This window comes from Salmo trutta, chromosome 28, assembly GCF_901001165.1.
Source record: "Salmo trutta chromosome 28, fSalTru1.1, whole genome shotgun sequence".
NCBI classification, from domain to species: domain Eukaryota; kingdom Metazoa; phylum Chordata; class Actinopteri; order Salmoniformes; family Salmonidae; genus Salmo; species Salmo trutta.
In genome coordinates, this window is record NC_042984.1 from 45,258,602 (window position 1) to 45,272,200 (window position 13,599).

At 45.0% G+C, this 13,599-nt stretch overlaps 1 protein-coding gene across 3 annotated transcripts in view; it reads left to right on the forward strand.

Moving 5' to 3' along the window:
- The window catches only part of LOC115166330 (prickle-like protein 2), a 94,436-nt gene extending 82,309 nt beyond the window's left edge, over positions 1 to 12,127 (forward strand). For all 3 annotated transcript variants that reach the window (XM_029720239.1, XM_029720240.1, XM_029720238.1), the window contains exons 6-9: positions 87 to 273; positions 2,383 to 2,537; positions 2,645 to 3,440; positions 9,388 to 12,127. In XM_029720239.1, coding sequence (XP_029576099.1) covers positions 87 to 273; positions 2,383 to 2,537; positions 2,645 to 3,440; positions 9,388 to 10,403 — 2,154 coding nt within the window. In that variant the 3' untranslated portion in view covers positions 10,404 to 12,127. The remainder of the gene's footprint in view (positions 1 to 86; positions 274 to 2,382; positions 2,538 to 2,644; positions 3,441 to 9,387) is intronic.
- The last annotated feature ends 1,472 nt before the right edge of the window (positions 12,128 to 13,599 follow it).

A 13,599-nucleotide genomic window follows, 5' to 3' on the forward strand; every position in this document is an offset into this window, starting at 1 on the left:
CTCTCTCTGTCTGTCTGTCTGTCTGTCTGTCTGTCTGTCTGTCTGTCTGTCTGTCTGTCTGTCTCTCTCTCACTCTCTTTTTTTAGATTATCTTTGCTGATGAGTGCACAGAGGCAGAGGGCAGGCACTGGCACATGAAGCACTTCTGCTGCTATGAGTGTGAGGCTCCGCTGGGTGGCCAGCGCTACATCATGAAGGATGGACGTCCACACTGCTGCCACTGCTTTGAGTCCCTGTATGCAGAGTACTGCGAGGCCTGCGGTGAACACATAGGTACATGGTTCTAGATGTTTCATAAACACGATTTATACATGTTTACTGCGCTCTTCTCTTTCTTTCTATTGATTATTATCAGATCATACGTTTAGACATGGAAATAGATAAATAATGCAAAGATTCTCTTCTTCAAAACGCACCTGCATCCTTTTCCTGTTTTTCTATCTTTCCCTCTGTCTCTGCCACTCTCTCCATTGCTGTTCATCTCCCGCCATCTCACTCACTCTCTTGTTAACTTTATATCCATCCCTGTTTTTCTTTATATGATTTCTTCCTCTATTTTTCACCCTTTCTTTGTCTCTGTGTCTCTTTACATGTATATTACCCCCTGTCCTCCAGCCTCTCTCTTTGACTGTGTTGTTCCCACACACTATCAATCTCACTTTGTCTTTCTCTGTGTCATTACCACCATCTCTCCATGTCTCAACTAATTTCATTATTGACATGTTTTTCGTTTGACAAAACACAATGGAGTCATTCAAGGACCCTGTAGTCGTTAAGAGAGAATAGTCATACAATCTGAGATACAAATCCATAGCTTCAAGCATTCATGACTAAAGCTTATAATAGAAAACATTACATACCAATTTACAGTAGAAGTCATTTGGAAAGCAGCTGTCACTCGATAGCAGAACAGAACACTCAGAGCCCTGTGCATCATTCAGCTGTGCTAAGACATGGCTGGCTAGGGAAATGAAGGTGGTTATTATCTGCTGCTCAGAATCCAGTTAGACAGGGGGAAGCTATGAGTCTTTCAGACCCAGAGGATGCCATGTTGTGTCCAGATGGACCATGTGAAATATTATTAGTTCCCTTGGTTTAGGAGGGCTTTCTATAAATGTATTTTTAAATTATTATACAGACCGCATAATCCCAGTTTGGGGTAAAATTACAATATCATTCACCTTCTGGGAAATAAAACAGAGTGTTTGTGCTGTATTTAATTTATTTTTCCAGTAAATAACATTAAAATATTTTGCAGGCTCATATTTTACAGATTAGCTGTTGTCTTACTGAGGAGTGATACAGTCTATCACTGTAGACAATGGGTTCATTAGACTCCGTATGTGATATCCCGACACTGACACCTTATTAGTAATAAGTAGTAGTATTATTTCTAATTGTGAAATGGCTAGCTAGTTAGCGGGGTGCACGCTAGCAACATTTCAATCTGTGAAGTCACTCACTCTGAGACCGTGAAGTAGTTGTATCCCTTGCTCTGCAAGGGCTGTGGCTTTTGTGGAGCGATAAGCAACGATGCTTCAAGGGTGTCAGTTGTTGATGTGTGCAGAGAGTCCCTGGTTCGTACTATAAGGGCGAGACCCAGATGCAGACACAGGAGGCAGATGGTTAGAGTCCAAGATGTTTATTAACAATCCAAAAGGGGTAGGCAAGAGAATGGTTGTGGACAGGCAAAAGGTCAAAACCAGTTCAGAGTTCCAGAGGTACAGAATGGCAGGCAGGCTCGAGGTCAGGGCAGGCAGAATGGTCAGACAGGCGTGGAGTCCAGAAAATGGAGTCCAGAAAAACAGGCAAAGGTCAAACCGGGAGGACTAGTAAAAGAGAATAGAAAAGCAGGAGCACGGGGGAAAACACGCTGGTTGACTTGAACATACAAGACAAACTGGCACAGAGAGACAGGAAACACAGGGATAAATACTACAGGGAAAATAAGCGACACCTGGAGGGGGTGGAGACAATCACAAGGACAGGTGAAAGAGATCAGGGCGTGACAGGCCAGGTTGGAGCGAGGAGAGGGATGGAAGCAATACTGTTACATTGATGCTGTTGACCCGGATCACTGGTTGCTGCGGAAAGGAGGAGGTCAACAGGGGGGTGAGTGTAACTGGAGTGAAATGGCTAGCTAGTTAGCGGGGTGCGCACTACTAGCGTATCAATCGGTGACGTCACTCGCTCTGAGACCTTGAAGTAGTTGTTTCCCTTGCTCAGCAAGGGTCGCGGCTTTTGTGGAGCGATAGGTAACGATGCTTTGTGGGTCGCAGTTGTTGACCTGTGCAGAGGGCCCTGGTTCAAGCCCAGGTAGGGGCGAGGAGAGGGACGGAAGCAACACTGTTACACAATAACAGGATCTAATCCTCTCCCCAGGCATTGACCAGGGCCAGATGACATATGACGGGCAGCATTGGCACGCCACAGAGGAGTGTTTCTGCTGTGCCCGCTGTAAGCGTTCCCTCCTGGGGCGCCCCTTCCTGCCCAAACAGAGACAGATCTACTGCTCACGCTCCTGCAGCGCCGGACAGGTGAACAACCAGCATTTGACTGAATGTTCAGTTGACCATTGTATATTATCTGTATTTTATATGTATTTCAATTATATGTTATAAATTCTATAAATTCCATCAATCAGGACCCAGACGAGTCAGACTCATCTGACTCGGCCTTCCAGAGTGCCCGCTCCCGTGAGTCTCACCACAGCATCAAGATTCTAAAACCGGAGCGCCGAAATGCCGAGCAGGAGCGTCGCCAGCCAGCGCCCATGACTGATCGTCTGTCTGTTGAGGTGGACCCCCTGTCTATCCAGATGGACCGTCTGAGCCTTGGCTCTAGCCAGACACCCAGTCGAACACCCAGCCGCACACCCAGTCGCGCCCCCAGCCGCACCCCTAGTCTCAACCAAGTGTGGATGAGCCGGGATGAACCTTACCCCCCAGCCTATGAGACAGCCTACGAGGGCTCCCAGCAGGATGCCTCTCCAACCCCCACATCCCTGCTCCTGGGCCTGTGTAACCCCAGGAAAGGCTACAGCCCTAGCCCCCACAACCCCCTGCCCCCAGCCCAGAGCCCTGTCAACCCAGGAAAAAGGCCTGAGTCCAGGGCTAAAGAGCAGGGCAACACCAAACGAACGCCCATGGCGGCACTGAGGGGCCAATCCTTCCAGGACAACTGGATCCACCACAGCCAGGACGGGTTCCACCCACCCAAGCTGAGGACCCAGATGAGCTTCAACGAGGTGTCCAGCCAAGGCCAGGGCTTCTCAGACAAGAGGAGCATCAGCATGCATGGCTTCCAGAGGGACAGCAGGCCCCCCCTGACCAGGACCAGGAAAGCAATGAGCAACGGCATGAGCTTCACAGAGCCCCTCACCCCTCTGGAACAGACCCCCCGAGGATCTATGGAGTCTCTGGCCCTGTCCAATGCTACAGGTACTGTACCCTCTCAACTGAGTTTAGAAGCTAGATTGTAGACAAGGGGCTTTATTTTCAACGGGTGTTAAGCCAGCACAATTATCAAATGCATGCTCGTTTTGCAAATTCGACCTGTTAAAGCTGGCGCTCTTCTGTTTTCAAACCCTAGCATCAGGATTGGTAATTTACATGTCTTAAATGAGCTAGCTTGCGCTGAGGTGGGAGGGTTGACAATATCTGAGGTGTATCCTTAAAAACTTGTGCCAAAGTGCAAATTTCAGGTAATGCTGGTCCCCACAACCTAATGAAACATTCTGCCAATGTTTAAAGAACAAATTGGGCCTCCCGAGTGGCGAAGTGGTCTAAGGCACTGCATCGCACTGCATCGCACTGCATCACTGTGCCACTGGAGATTCTGAGTTCGAATCCAGGATCTGTCACAGCCGGCCGTGACTGGGAGACCCATGGGGCAGCGCACAATTGGCCCAGCGTCGTCCGGGTTAGGGGAGAGTTTGGCCAGCAGAGATGTCCTTGTCCCATCGCGTACGAGTTACTTCTGTGCCGGACACAGTGCATGCTGACACAGTCGCCAGGTGTACGGTGTTTCCTCCGACACATTGGTGCGGCTGGCTTCTGGGTTAAGTGGGCATTGTGTCAAGAAGCAGTGCAGCTTGGGTAGGTTGTGTGTCAGAGGACACACGGCTCTCGGCCTTCGCCTCTCACGATTCCGTACGGGAGTTGCAAGGATGAGACAAGACGTAACTAACAATTGGATGCCATGAAATTGGGGAGAAAAAAAGGGTAAAAAATGTATTAAAAATAACAAATTAAATGTGTTCTAGGAACATTCTTGCAGCATCAGGTGAATGCTTTATGTAAACATTTTATAATCATCAGTACGACTGGACAGTTTGTGTGTTATGAGAACATTTGTCACGACCTATCAAATGTTCTGGGAACTTTCACAGAACCAATTCTGGTTTGCTGGGAAAACATTACAGGTACATTGTGTTATTACATTACCTGGAAACCTATTGAGAATGTTTGGGGAATGTTACATTTACATTACATTTACATTTCTGTGGTGGTTGTTACAGAACATTTTAGTGAATGTTAGGAGAACATACCAATGATATTTCCTTACAAAAAATGTTTTTAGGATGTTATCATCCTAATGTTAGATAAAACTAGAACTAGAACTTATTGGGAATCTTAGCTAATGTTCTGGGAATGTTCCCGGTTTGCTGGGAAGACTATCAGAAAGGGTTTGGCTCATGTGACTGCTTTGAAATAAATCTTAATCACCAAAGCTTTATTAAAAGATCAAGTTTGGGAGCATCCACTTTTATATATGTGGGCTATTGTACATTATTTTATCCAGCTACTGTTATTATTTGCATGTATGTAAAAACCCCTCCATGCCAATCATGGAACGAGAGATAGGATGATCCGGTGACACTCGTATTTAAAAACATTTAAGTGAATATCCTATAACAATTGCTTGTTTTCTGTTTTGTTTGATTAAAAAACAAGCCCTTATTGCAGGGGTTCCAAAACTTTTTTGTCCCACGACCCCATTTTGATATCTAAAAATTCTCGTGACCCGAACCATGTGAAAAAAAATGATGGAATTAACAGCCTATGTTTACTTTTTTAATTGGAGCTAGGCAGTCAGTTGCAAAACAGTCTAACAGTATTTCTGATTGTATTCTGAACTCACCATGATGTACTTTAAATGTGGGGCTATGACAGTCAATTGCAAATTAGTCTGACATCATTTCTCTTATCTCACCAGCACTAATGAGATGGGTGTGCTTAATGCATGTCCCGTCGGAGCTTCTCAAAGTCAGGGGGCGTGGTTGACAGTGCACACCTCATCTCTCCTGTCACATCCAACCTGGATCGATATTTGTTTTTGCAGACGAGAGCACTGCAGACGAGAGCACTGAATCAGCGTAACATAAGTTATAATGCTCGGAGAGAGACGGCACAGTATTCCCTTTGAGTCAGGAACCAAAACTCCTCCATAGTGACGCGTGCATGCATTGTCTGCAGAATTCGGGCACATGACAGTGCGATCAGCTGATTGATTTCACTTAAGGGCATGTCAAATGAGCCAGGATCACAGTCAAATGGATTTCGCTGATATGGTGACTCGTCTGTATAATGTTTTTGCATTTGCCCTGCCTGCTTGCGTTCTTTTCGTTCAGTTTCCCAAATATGTCTATTACATAGGAAAGGAGACACATGCTCTTTTCATTACACAGACAGTCAACAAAGTAGTTTTTTTTATATCCAGTGTGAATGACAACAGTTCCTCTCGATAACCACCAAGCCTTTGTGTCATTGTAAATAAGAAGTTGTTCTTAACTGACTTGCCTAGGTAAGTAAAGGTTAAATAAAAATAAAACATTGTCATGCTCTGATCCCATACCTCCACATACAGTGCATTCGGAAAGTATTTTCCACATTTTGTTATGTTACAGCCTTATTCTAACATGAATTAAATAAAAAAAATGTCATTCTCAATCTACACACAATACACCATAATGACATAATTGTTTATTTTTGCAAATGTATTAAAATATAATACCAGGCATACCTTATTTACATAAGTATTCAGACCCTTTGCTATATGATTCGAAATTGAGCTCCGGTGCATCCTGTTTCCATTGATCATCCTTAAGGCACATACCTGCCTATATAAGGTCCCACAGTTGACATTGAATGTCAGAGCAAAAACCAAGCCATGAGGTCGAATGAATTGTCCGTAGAGCTCCGTAGAGCTCTGAGACAGGATTGTGCCGAGGCACAGATCTGGGGTAGGGTATCAAAACATTTCTGCATCATTGAAGGTCCCCAAGAACACAGTGGCCTCCATCATTCTTAAATGGAAAAAGTTCGGAACCACCAAGACTCTTCTTAGAGCTGGTCGCCCGGCTAAACTGAGCAATCGGGGGAGAATGGCCTTGGTCAGGGAGGTGACCAAAAACTCATTGGTCACTCTAACAGAGCTTCAGACTTCCTCTGTGGAGATGGGAGAACCTTCCAGAAGGACATCCATCTCTGCAGCACTTCACCAATCAAGCTTTTATGGTAGAGTGGCCAGACAGAAGCCACTCTTCGGTAAAAGGCACATGACAACACTCTTGGAGTTTGGCAAAGGGCACCTAAAGACTCTCTGAACATGAGAAACAAGATTCTCTGGCCCTACAGTGAGCATGGTGGTGGCAGCATCATGCTGTGGGGATGTTTTTCAGCGGCAGGGATTGGAAGATTAGTCAGGATCGAGGGAAAGATGAACGGAGCAAAGTACAGAGAGATCCTTGAAGAAAACCTGCTCCAGAGCGATCGGGACCTCAGACTGGGGTGAACCTTCGCTCCAACAGGACAACAACCCTAATCACACAGCCAAGACAACGCAGGAGTAGCTTCGGGACAAGTCTCTGAATGTCCTTGAGTGGCCCCGCCAGAGACTGGGCTTGAACCCAATCGAGAGACCTGAAAATAGCTGTGCAGCGACACTCCCCATCCACCTGACAGAGCTTGAGAGGATATTTCAGTTATTTTTGTTTTGCTAAATTTGATAAAAACCTGTTTTGCTTTGTCATCATGGGGTATTGAGTGTAGATTGATGAGGGGGAAAAAACTGTTTAATCCATTTTAGAATAAGGCTGTAATGTAACAGAATGTGGAAAAAGTCAAGGGGTCTGAACACTTTCCAAATGCACTGCTGTTTTGCAAACAGGCATGCGCAATGTAGTTTACAATCGGAGTTACATGCTACATATCTCCAAGTTCGGCGCTCAGCTCTTTTGCCTGCCAGTTGCTCTCAGTGTATCCATTATAGCTCAGTGGGTGTATCATACAATGCGTCCATATGGCAGAGGGAGACATTCATAACTAGTGTGCAGAGGCCTGCCCGCCATCCTGTGATAGATGGAGCCCCATTTTGTGTCGCCCTCTTGATTGCTAGCTATAGAATCAATTCTTAGTTTCACAGTGTTATCTGACAAAGGTGTTGATGTGAGAGTGTGCCAAGAGTGTGCAAAGCTGTCATCAATGCAAAGGGTGGCTACTTTGAAGAATCTCAAATATGAAATATATTTTGATTTGTTTAACACTTGTTGGGTTACTACATGATTCCATATGTGTTATTTCATAGTGTTGATGTCTTCACTATTATTCTACAATGTAGAAAATAGTAAAAAATAAAGAAACACCCTTGAATGAGTAGCTGTACAAACTTTTGAATGGTACTGTGTATATATATGTATATGTATAACCAGGATTTTGGAAATTCTCTTGCTACCCCATTTTCTTATCAGGTGACCACTAGTTTGGGAAACGGTGCCTAATAGGCCACCCTTACCCTACTATATTGTCTGGTGTCTTTCTTATCCTGGCCTAGGGTGGCAGGTAGCCTAGCGGTTAAGAGCGTTGGGCCAGTAACCAAAAGGTCGCTGGTTGAATTCCTGAGATGACTTGGTGAAAAAACTGTTGATGTGCACTTGAGCAAGGCACTTAGACCTTAATGCTCCTGTAAGTTGCTCTGGATAAGAGCGTCTGCTAAATGTATTTCTATTTCCATGCATTAGTCAAGTAGCCTGTTTCTAAATGGTCTACTTGTGAGGCTTTGGCATTATTCACATAGGCCTACCGGCAGTGTATAGGCTCCTCCATTTGGCTTGCATCCACCCCCGCCTCTTGTCCGGTTATCCAACATATGTGCGGCTCCTCCAAACATATGCAAATGATTCAGTCCTATAACAGCAGGCCTAGGTTATATTTTGCTTATTGAGAACGTGCCTCAGACATACAATACAATTTACAGGAGTCTAGTATTTTTTATTTGAGGATAAGTGCGATGCGTAAAGGCCTATACTTGATGAAGCCAATTACAACAACGTTGACTGTCAACACTCAAAACATTTTGAGCAAAAACTGGATTTTTTTGATTGTTTTACTATTGCTGTTACTCGTAGCTATTTAATAAACTGTATCAATCCACAATGGACTAGGAAAATAATATTTGGTGATCACAGCCGAATTGGAGTTGATGACAACGCAAAGACCATCAATAAGCAACAGAACTTGACACAACGGCATGCAGTATTGACCAGTGAGGGGTCAAGGACTCGTCACACCTATCATTTATTTATTGATCAAGGACTCGTCACACCTATCATTTATTTATTGATCAAGGACTCGTCACACCTATCATTTATTTATTGATCAAGGACTCGTCACACCTATCATTTATTTATTGATCAAGGACTCGTCACACCTATCATTTATTTATTGATCAAGGACTCGTCACACCTATCATTTATTTATTGATCAAGGACTCGTCACACCTATCATTTATTTATTGATCAAGGACTCGTCACACCTATCATTTATTTATTGATCAAGGACTCGTCACACCTATCATTTATTTATTGATCAAGGACTCGTCACACCTATCATTTATTTATTGATCAAGGACTCGTCACACCTATCATTTATTTATTGATCAAGGACTCGTCACACCTATCATTTATTTATTGATCAAGGACTCGTCACACCTATCATTTATTTATTGATCAAGGACTCGTCACACCTATCATTTATTTATTGATCAAGGACTCGTCACACCTATCATTTATTTATTGATCAAGGACTCGTCACACCTATCATTTATTTATTGATCAAAACCCAGTCCTTTCGAGCCACTGTCAGCTACTGAGCTTATAAATCCCGCAGTGAAAATAGTCAAACATTTCTGACAAACCCCCTAACCTATAACCCTCCCCCAGCACTAAGATTTACCATTGCAATAGGTTTGTTAAAATAGAGCCCTAAGTGTCAATCATTTTCTAACATTTCCATGTCAAGATGTAATATGATAATAGGGATCATGATTGATCATTTAATACCTTCAGTATCTATATACATAAATAACCTGTGTGTGTATCTTTCCCAGGTAACTCACTGGATGGGGTAAGTAAGCGTCAAGAGCACCTGTCCCGATACTCCATGCCAGACCTTAGTAAGGACTCTGGGATGAATGTGTCTGAGAAGAGTAACATTGGCACACTGGGTTCCTCTGTCCAATTCCGCAGCTCTGAGTCCCTGACCTCTCGGCCCTACGGGTACCTGAATGCGCCTGTGCAGGTGGGGTACCCCCTGGGGTACTGGGATTCCCCCCAGCCCCTGGCCTTTAAGGGTACAGGTCGCGTGGGCCTAATGGGGAGTAGTGGTAACCTCCGCATGACCCCCATGAGTGAGAGGATCCCTCGTCGTCGGCCGAATGGGCCAGAGCCCATACAGCAACAACAACCAACACAATCACGGCGACGCAAACACCGTGGCAATGGTAATGATGGAAACGGCAACCACCGCAGCAGCGGTCGCCACTACCAGCGTTCTCGACGCTCACGCTCTGACAATGCCCTCCACCTGGCAGCCGACCGGGGAAGTCATATGATGGAACCCCCGCACCGTCGTGTTCAGGAGGACTATGACCGTTTCCCCGCCGGCCATACCGCCCGAGACCTGTTTGGGGTGGAGGGCATAGGCGGGTACAGACAGCAGCCTTACCGACACTGCCCCCGCACCACCTCAGACCTCACCCTGCACAATGCAGCAGGGGGTGGGGGGATACAGACGCTGGGCCTTGGGGGACCACACTTGGGTGGGGAGGGATACGGGGAGGGGGCGGACCCCTGGTGCTCCAGCTGCTCCTCATCCTCTGAGTCTGAAGAAGACGAGGGGTACTTCCTGGGTGAGCCCATCCCCAGACCTGTCCAGCTACGCTACCTCCACAATGAGGAGCTGCGCCACAGATACAGCCCTACAGGGATGGGAGGGATGGGGGGCCACCATGGACCCACACATGGACCCCTACATGGACCCCTACATGGAGGAAACCAAGGGCAGCTGCACGGACAGCTCCACATGCGCCAGAGGAGGAAGAGCAAGAACTGCATCATCTCATAGAGAGAGTTAGGGATGGTGAGAAAGGAGAGCGAGGGAGTGGGAGGGAGACAGAGAAAGGGGGGAGAGAGAGTATATGAAAGAGTGATTGTGTGTGTGTCAAAGAGAGGCCTATATATATTTGATGTGTGTGAGTTACACAACTAGCTCTATGCGGTGTGGGGGGGGGGTATACGCCTACACAGTATGAGCTAATCAGGACAAGAAGCCTGCAATGGACTGGCTTCTTAAACAACCGCAATGTTTACAATAACTGGAGTCAGGTGACTAACAATTGGCAAAAACATCACATTTGTATTGTTAACTGTTTATTATTATATAGCCCAAGAAAGGTTACGGCATTTGATTGATAAACAGAGTGTGTGCGTGTGCGTGCGTGCGTGCGTGCGTGCGTGCGTGCGTGTGTGTGTGTGTGTGTGTGTGTGTGTGTGTGTGTGCCTTCCACAGATACATAACAGAAATATGGGACTTATTCATAACATTGTACCGCTGTAGTAAATTTACCAGCTGTTATTTAAAACCAGTTTAAACATTTCTAGAAATTGGATTTATGCATGCATAATGTTTAGTATGTCAACAAGGCATACAAATAATACAGCAAATAATTGCAATTCATGCTGGAGTTTAGCAACTATTTAGCATTATTTTTCTGTCTTGAAACCGACAAGGGGTAAATTCACCATGTCTGTAAAGTTTAATGAATACTCCTAAATGACTCAGTTTCAAGTAAGTATTGGTACACAACTCCAAGAGCACTAATGGCTGAAGTGCTCACATATTTTATGTACCTACTGGACCTTGGAAAACCACCTGAGTGGACCTTCCCATAGCATTGACCAACCAATGACTTATAATCAGTCCATCACTTACTAAGGAGAACCAAAAACTGCCTGGCAAACACCACAGCCCTCCAAAACCAGTCAGCTGGAAGTGTGATTGTGGACGATGTGTGCTAGATAGATGCCATACAGTGTTGTCGTTTACCTCAGTGGAAACCAAGAGCTGCTGGATGTACAGTACAGTTGGCTAGCAGATCGTGGTATCACCCTGTATAAATAGCCTGTTGAACCTAACTACACTGCCCTGCTCTCCACGCTTACCAAGGACAGCTCTATGCTCCTTGGCCATTCAGGCACAGTAACGTCCCGTATAGTCCCGTTTTCTCCCGCAACATGCTTTGTTTTTCAACGTTATAATATTACTACTAGATAAAACAAATAATAACATAGTAATACCTGTTAAATGTATATAACAGTAAAATAAGTGTTATTTAAGTTTTGGATGTAGTAATGTAAATGTTCTGTACATAATGGTCCTAAATATTTATATATATTTTGTAACTACAGAACCATTATTTGTATAACATGATGTAGAGATAGAAAAGGCTTGCATGTTTATTTGTTGATGTTGTGTCATATTGGAATTAAAGTGGATTTCAATGAACAATAGAAATGTCACATCTTTTGGTGACACTATAACAATAACCATGTTTAATAGGCCATTATAAACATTTATAAGTGTATATAAATGCTGTAATGCTGCTTGTTCCAGATTTCTGTGGTTGGTTCGAGCTGGAATCCCATGTTGTTTTGGTTGACTGACAGTCTCCGTTCCTCCGAAATACTGGTGTGGAAATACGATCTGTTCATTACCAGTCTGCTGCTATTAGACTGCCTTACTGGCTGGCTGCTTAGTGATCATACATCAATCTAAACTCAGCAAAAAAAGAAACATCCTCTCACTGTCAACTACGTTTATTTGCAGCAAACTTAACATGTGTAAATATTTGTATGAACATAAGATTCAACAACTGAGACATAAACTGAACAAGTTCCACAGACGTGATTTATAGAAAGGGGGGGTCAAAATCAAAATGAACAGTCAGTATCTGGTGTGCCACCAGCTGCATTAAGTACTGCAGTGCATCTCCTCCTCATGGCCTGCACCAGATTTGCCAGCTCTTGCTGTGAGATGTTACCCCACTCTTCCACCAAGGCACCTGCAAGTTCCCGGACATTTCTGGGGGGAATGGCCCTAGCCCTCACCCTCCGATCCAACAGATCCCAGACGTGCTCAATGGGATTGAGATCCGGGCTCTTCGCTGGCCATGGCAGAACACTGACATTCCTGTCTTGCAGGAAATCACGCACAGAACGAGCAGTATGGCTGACGGACCCTCCACCTCCAAATCAATCCCGCTCCAGAGTACAGGCCTCGGTGTAACGCTCATTCCTTCGACGATAAACGCAAATCCGACCATCACCCTGGCGCGACTCGTCAGACAAGAGCACTTTTTGCCAGTCCTGTCTGATCCAGCGACGGCGGGTTTGTGCCCATAGGCGAAGTTGTTTCCGGTGATGTCTGGTGAGGACTTGCCTTACAACAGGCCTACAAGCCCTCAGTCCAGCCTCTCTCAGTCTGATCACCGATGGAGGGATTGTGCATTCCTGGTGTAACTTGGGCAGTCTGCCACTGCGAGGACGATCAGCTGTCCGTCCTGTCTCCCTGTAGCGCTGTCTTAGGCGTCTCACAGTACGAACATTGCAATTTATTGCCCTGGCCACATCTGCAGTCCTCATGCCTCCTTGCAGCATGCCTAAGGCACGTTCACGCAGATGAGGAGGAACCCCGGGCATCTTTCTTTGGGTGTTTTTCAGAGTCAGTAGAAAGGCCTCTTTAGTGTCCTAAGTTTTCATAACAGTGACCTTAGTTGCCTACCGTCTGTAAGCTGTTAGTGTCTTAACGACCGTTCTACAGGTGCATGTTCATTAATTGTTTATGGTTTATTGAACAAGCATGGGAAACAGTGTTTAAACCCTTTACAATGAAGATCTGTGAAGTTATTTGGTTTTATACGAATTATCTTTGAAAGACAGGGTCCTGAAAAAGGGACGTTTCTTTTTTTGCTGAATTTACATGTTCAATACGATGGCCCTGAGCTGACTGCTGCACACATTGACCATCTTTCTTGGGTAGTAATGGGAAGATATGTAAATCAGGTTGATTTAATACTGTAAATATAATTTTATGCCATTTAGCAACTTAAATTCACGCATCCATACTTTTTACATACGGGTGGTCCCGGGATTTGAACCCAGTATCCTGGCATTGCATGCTCCATGTTCTACCAACTGAGGTACAGAGAATTTGCAGTTGCTGGTAGATCGGGGTGATTTGCATATAAGGGGGTCTAGGGAAT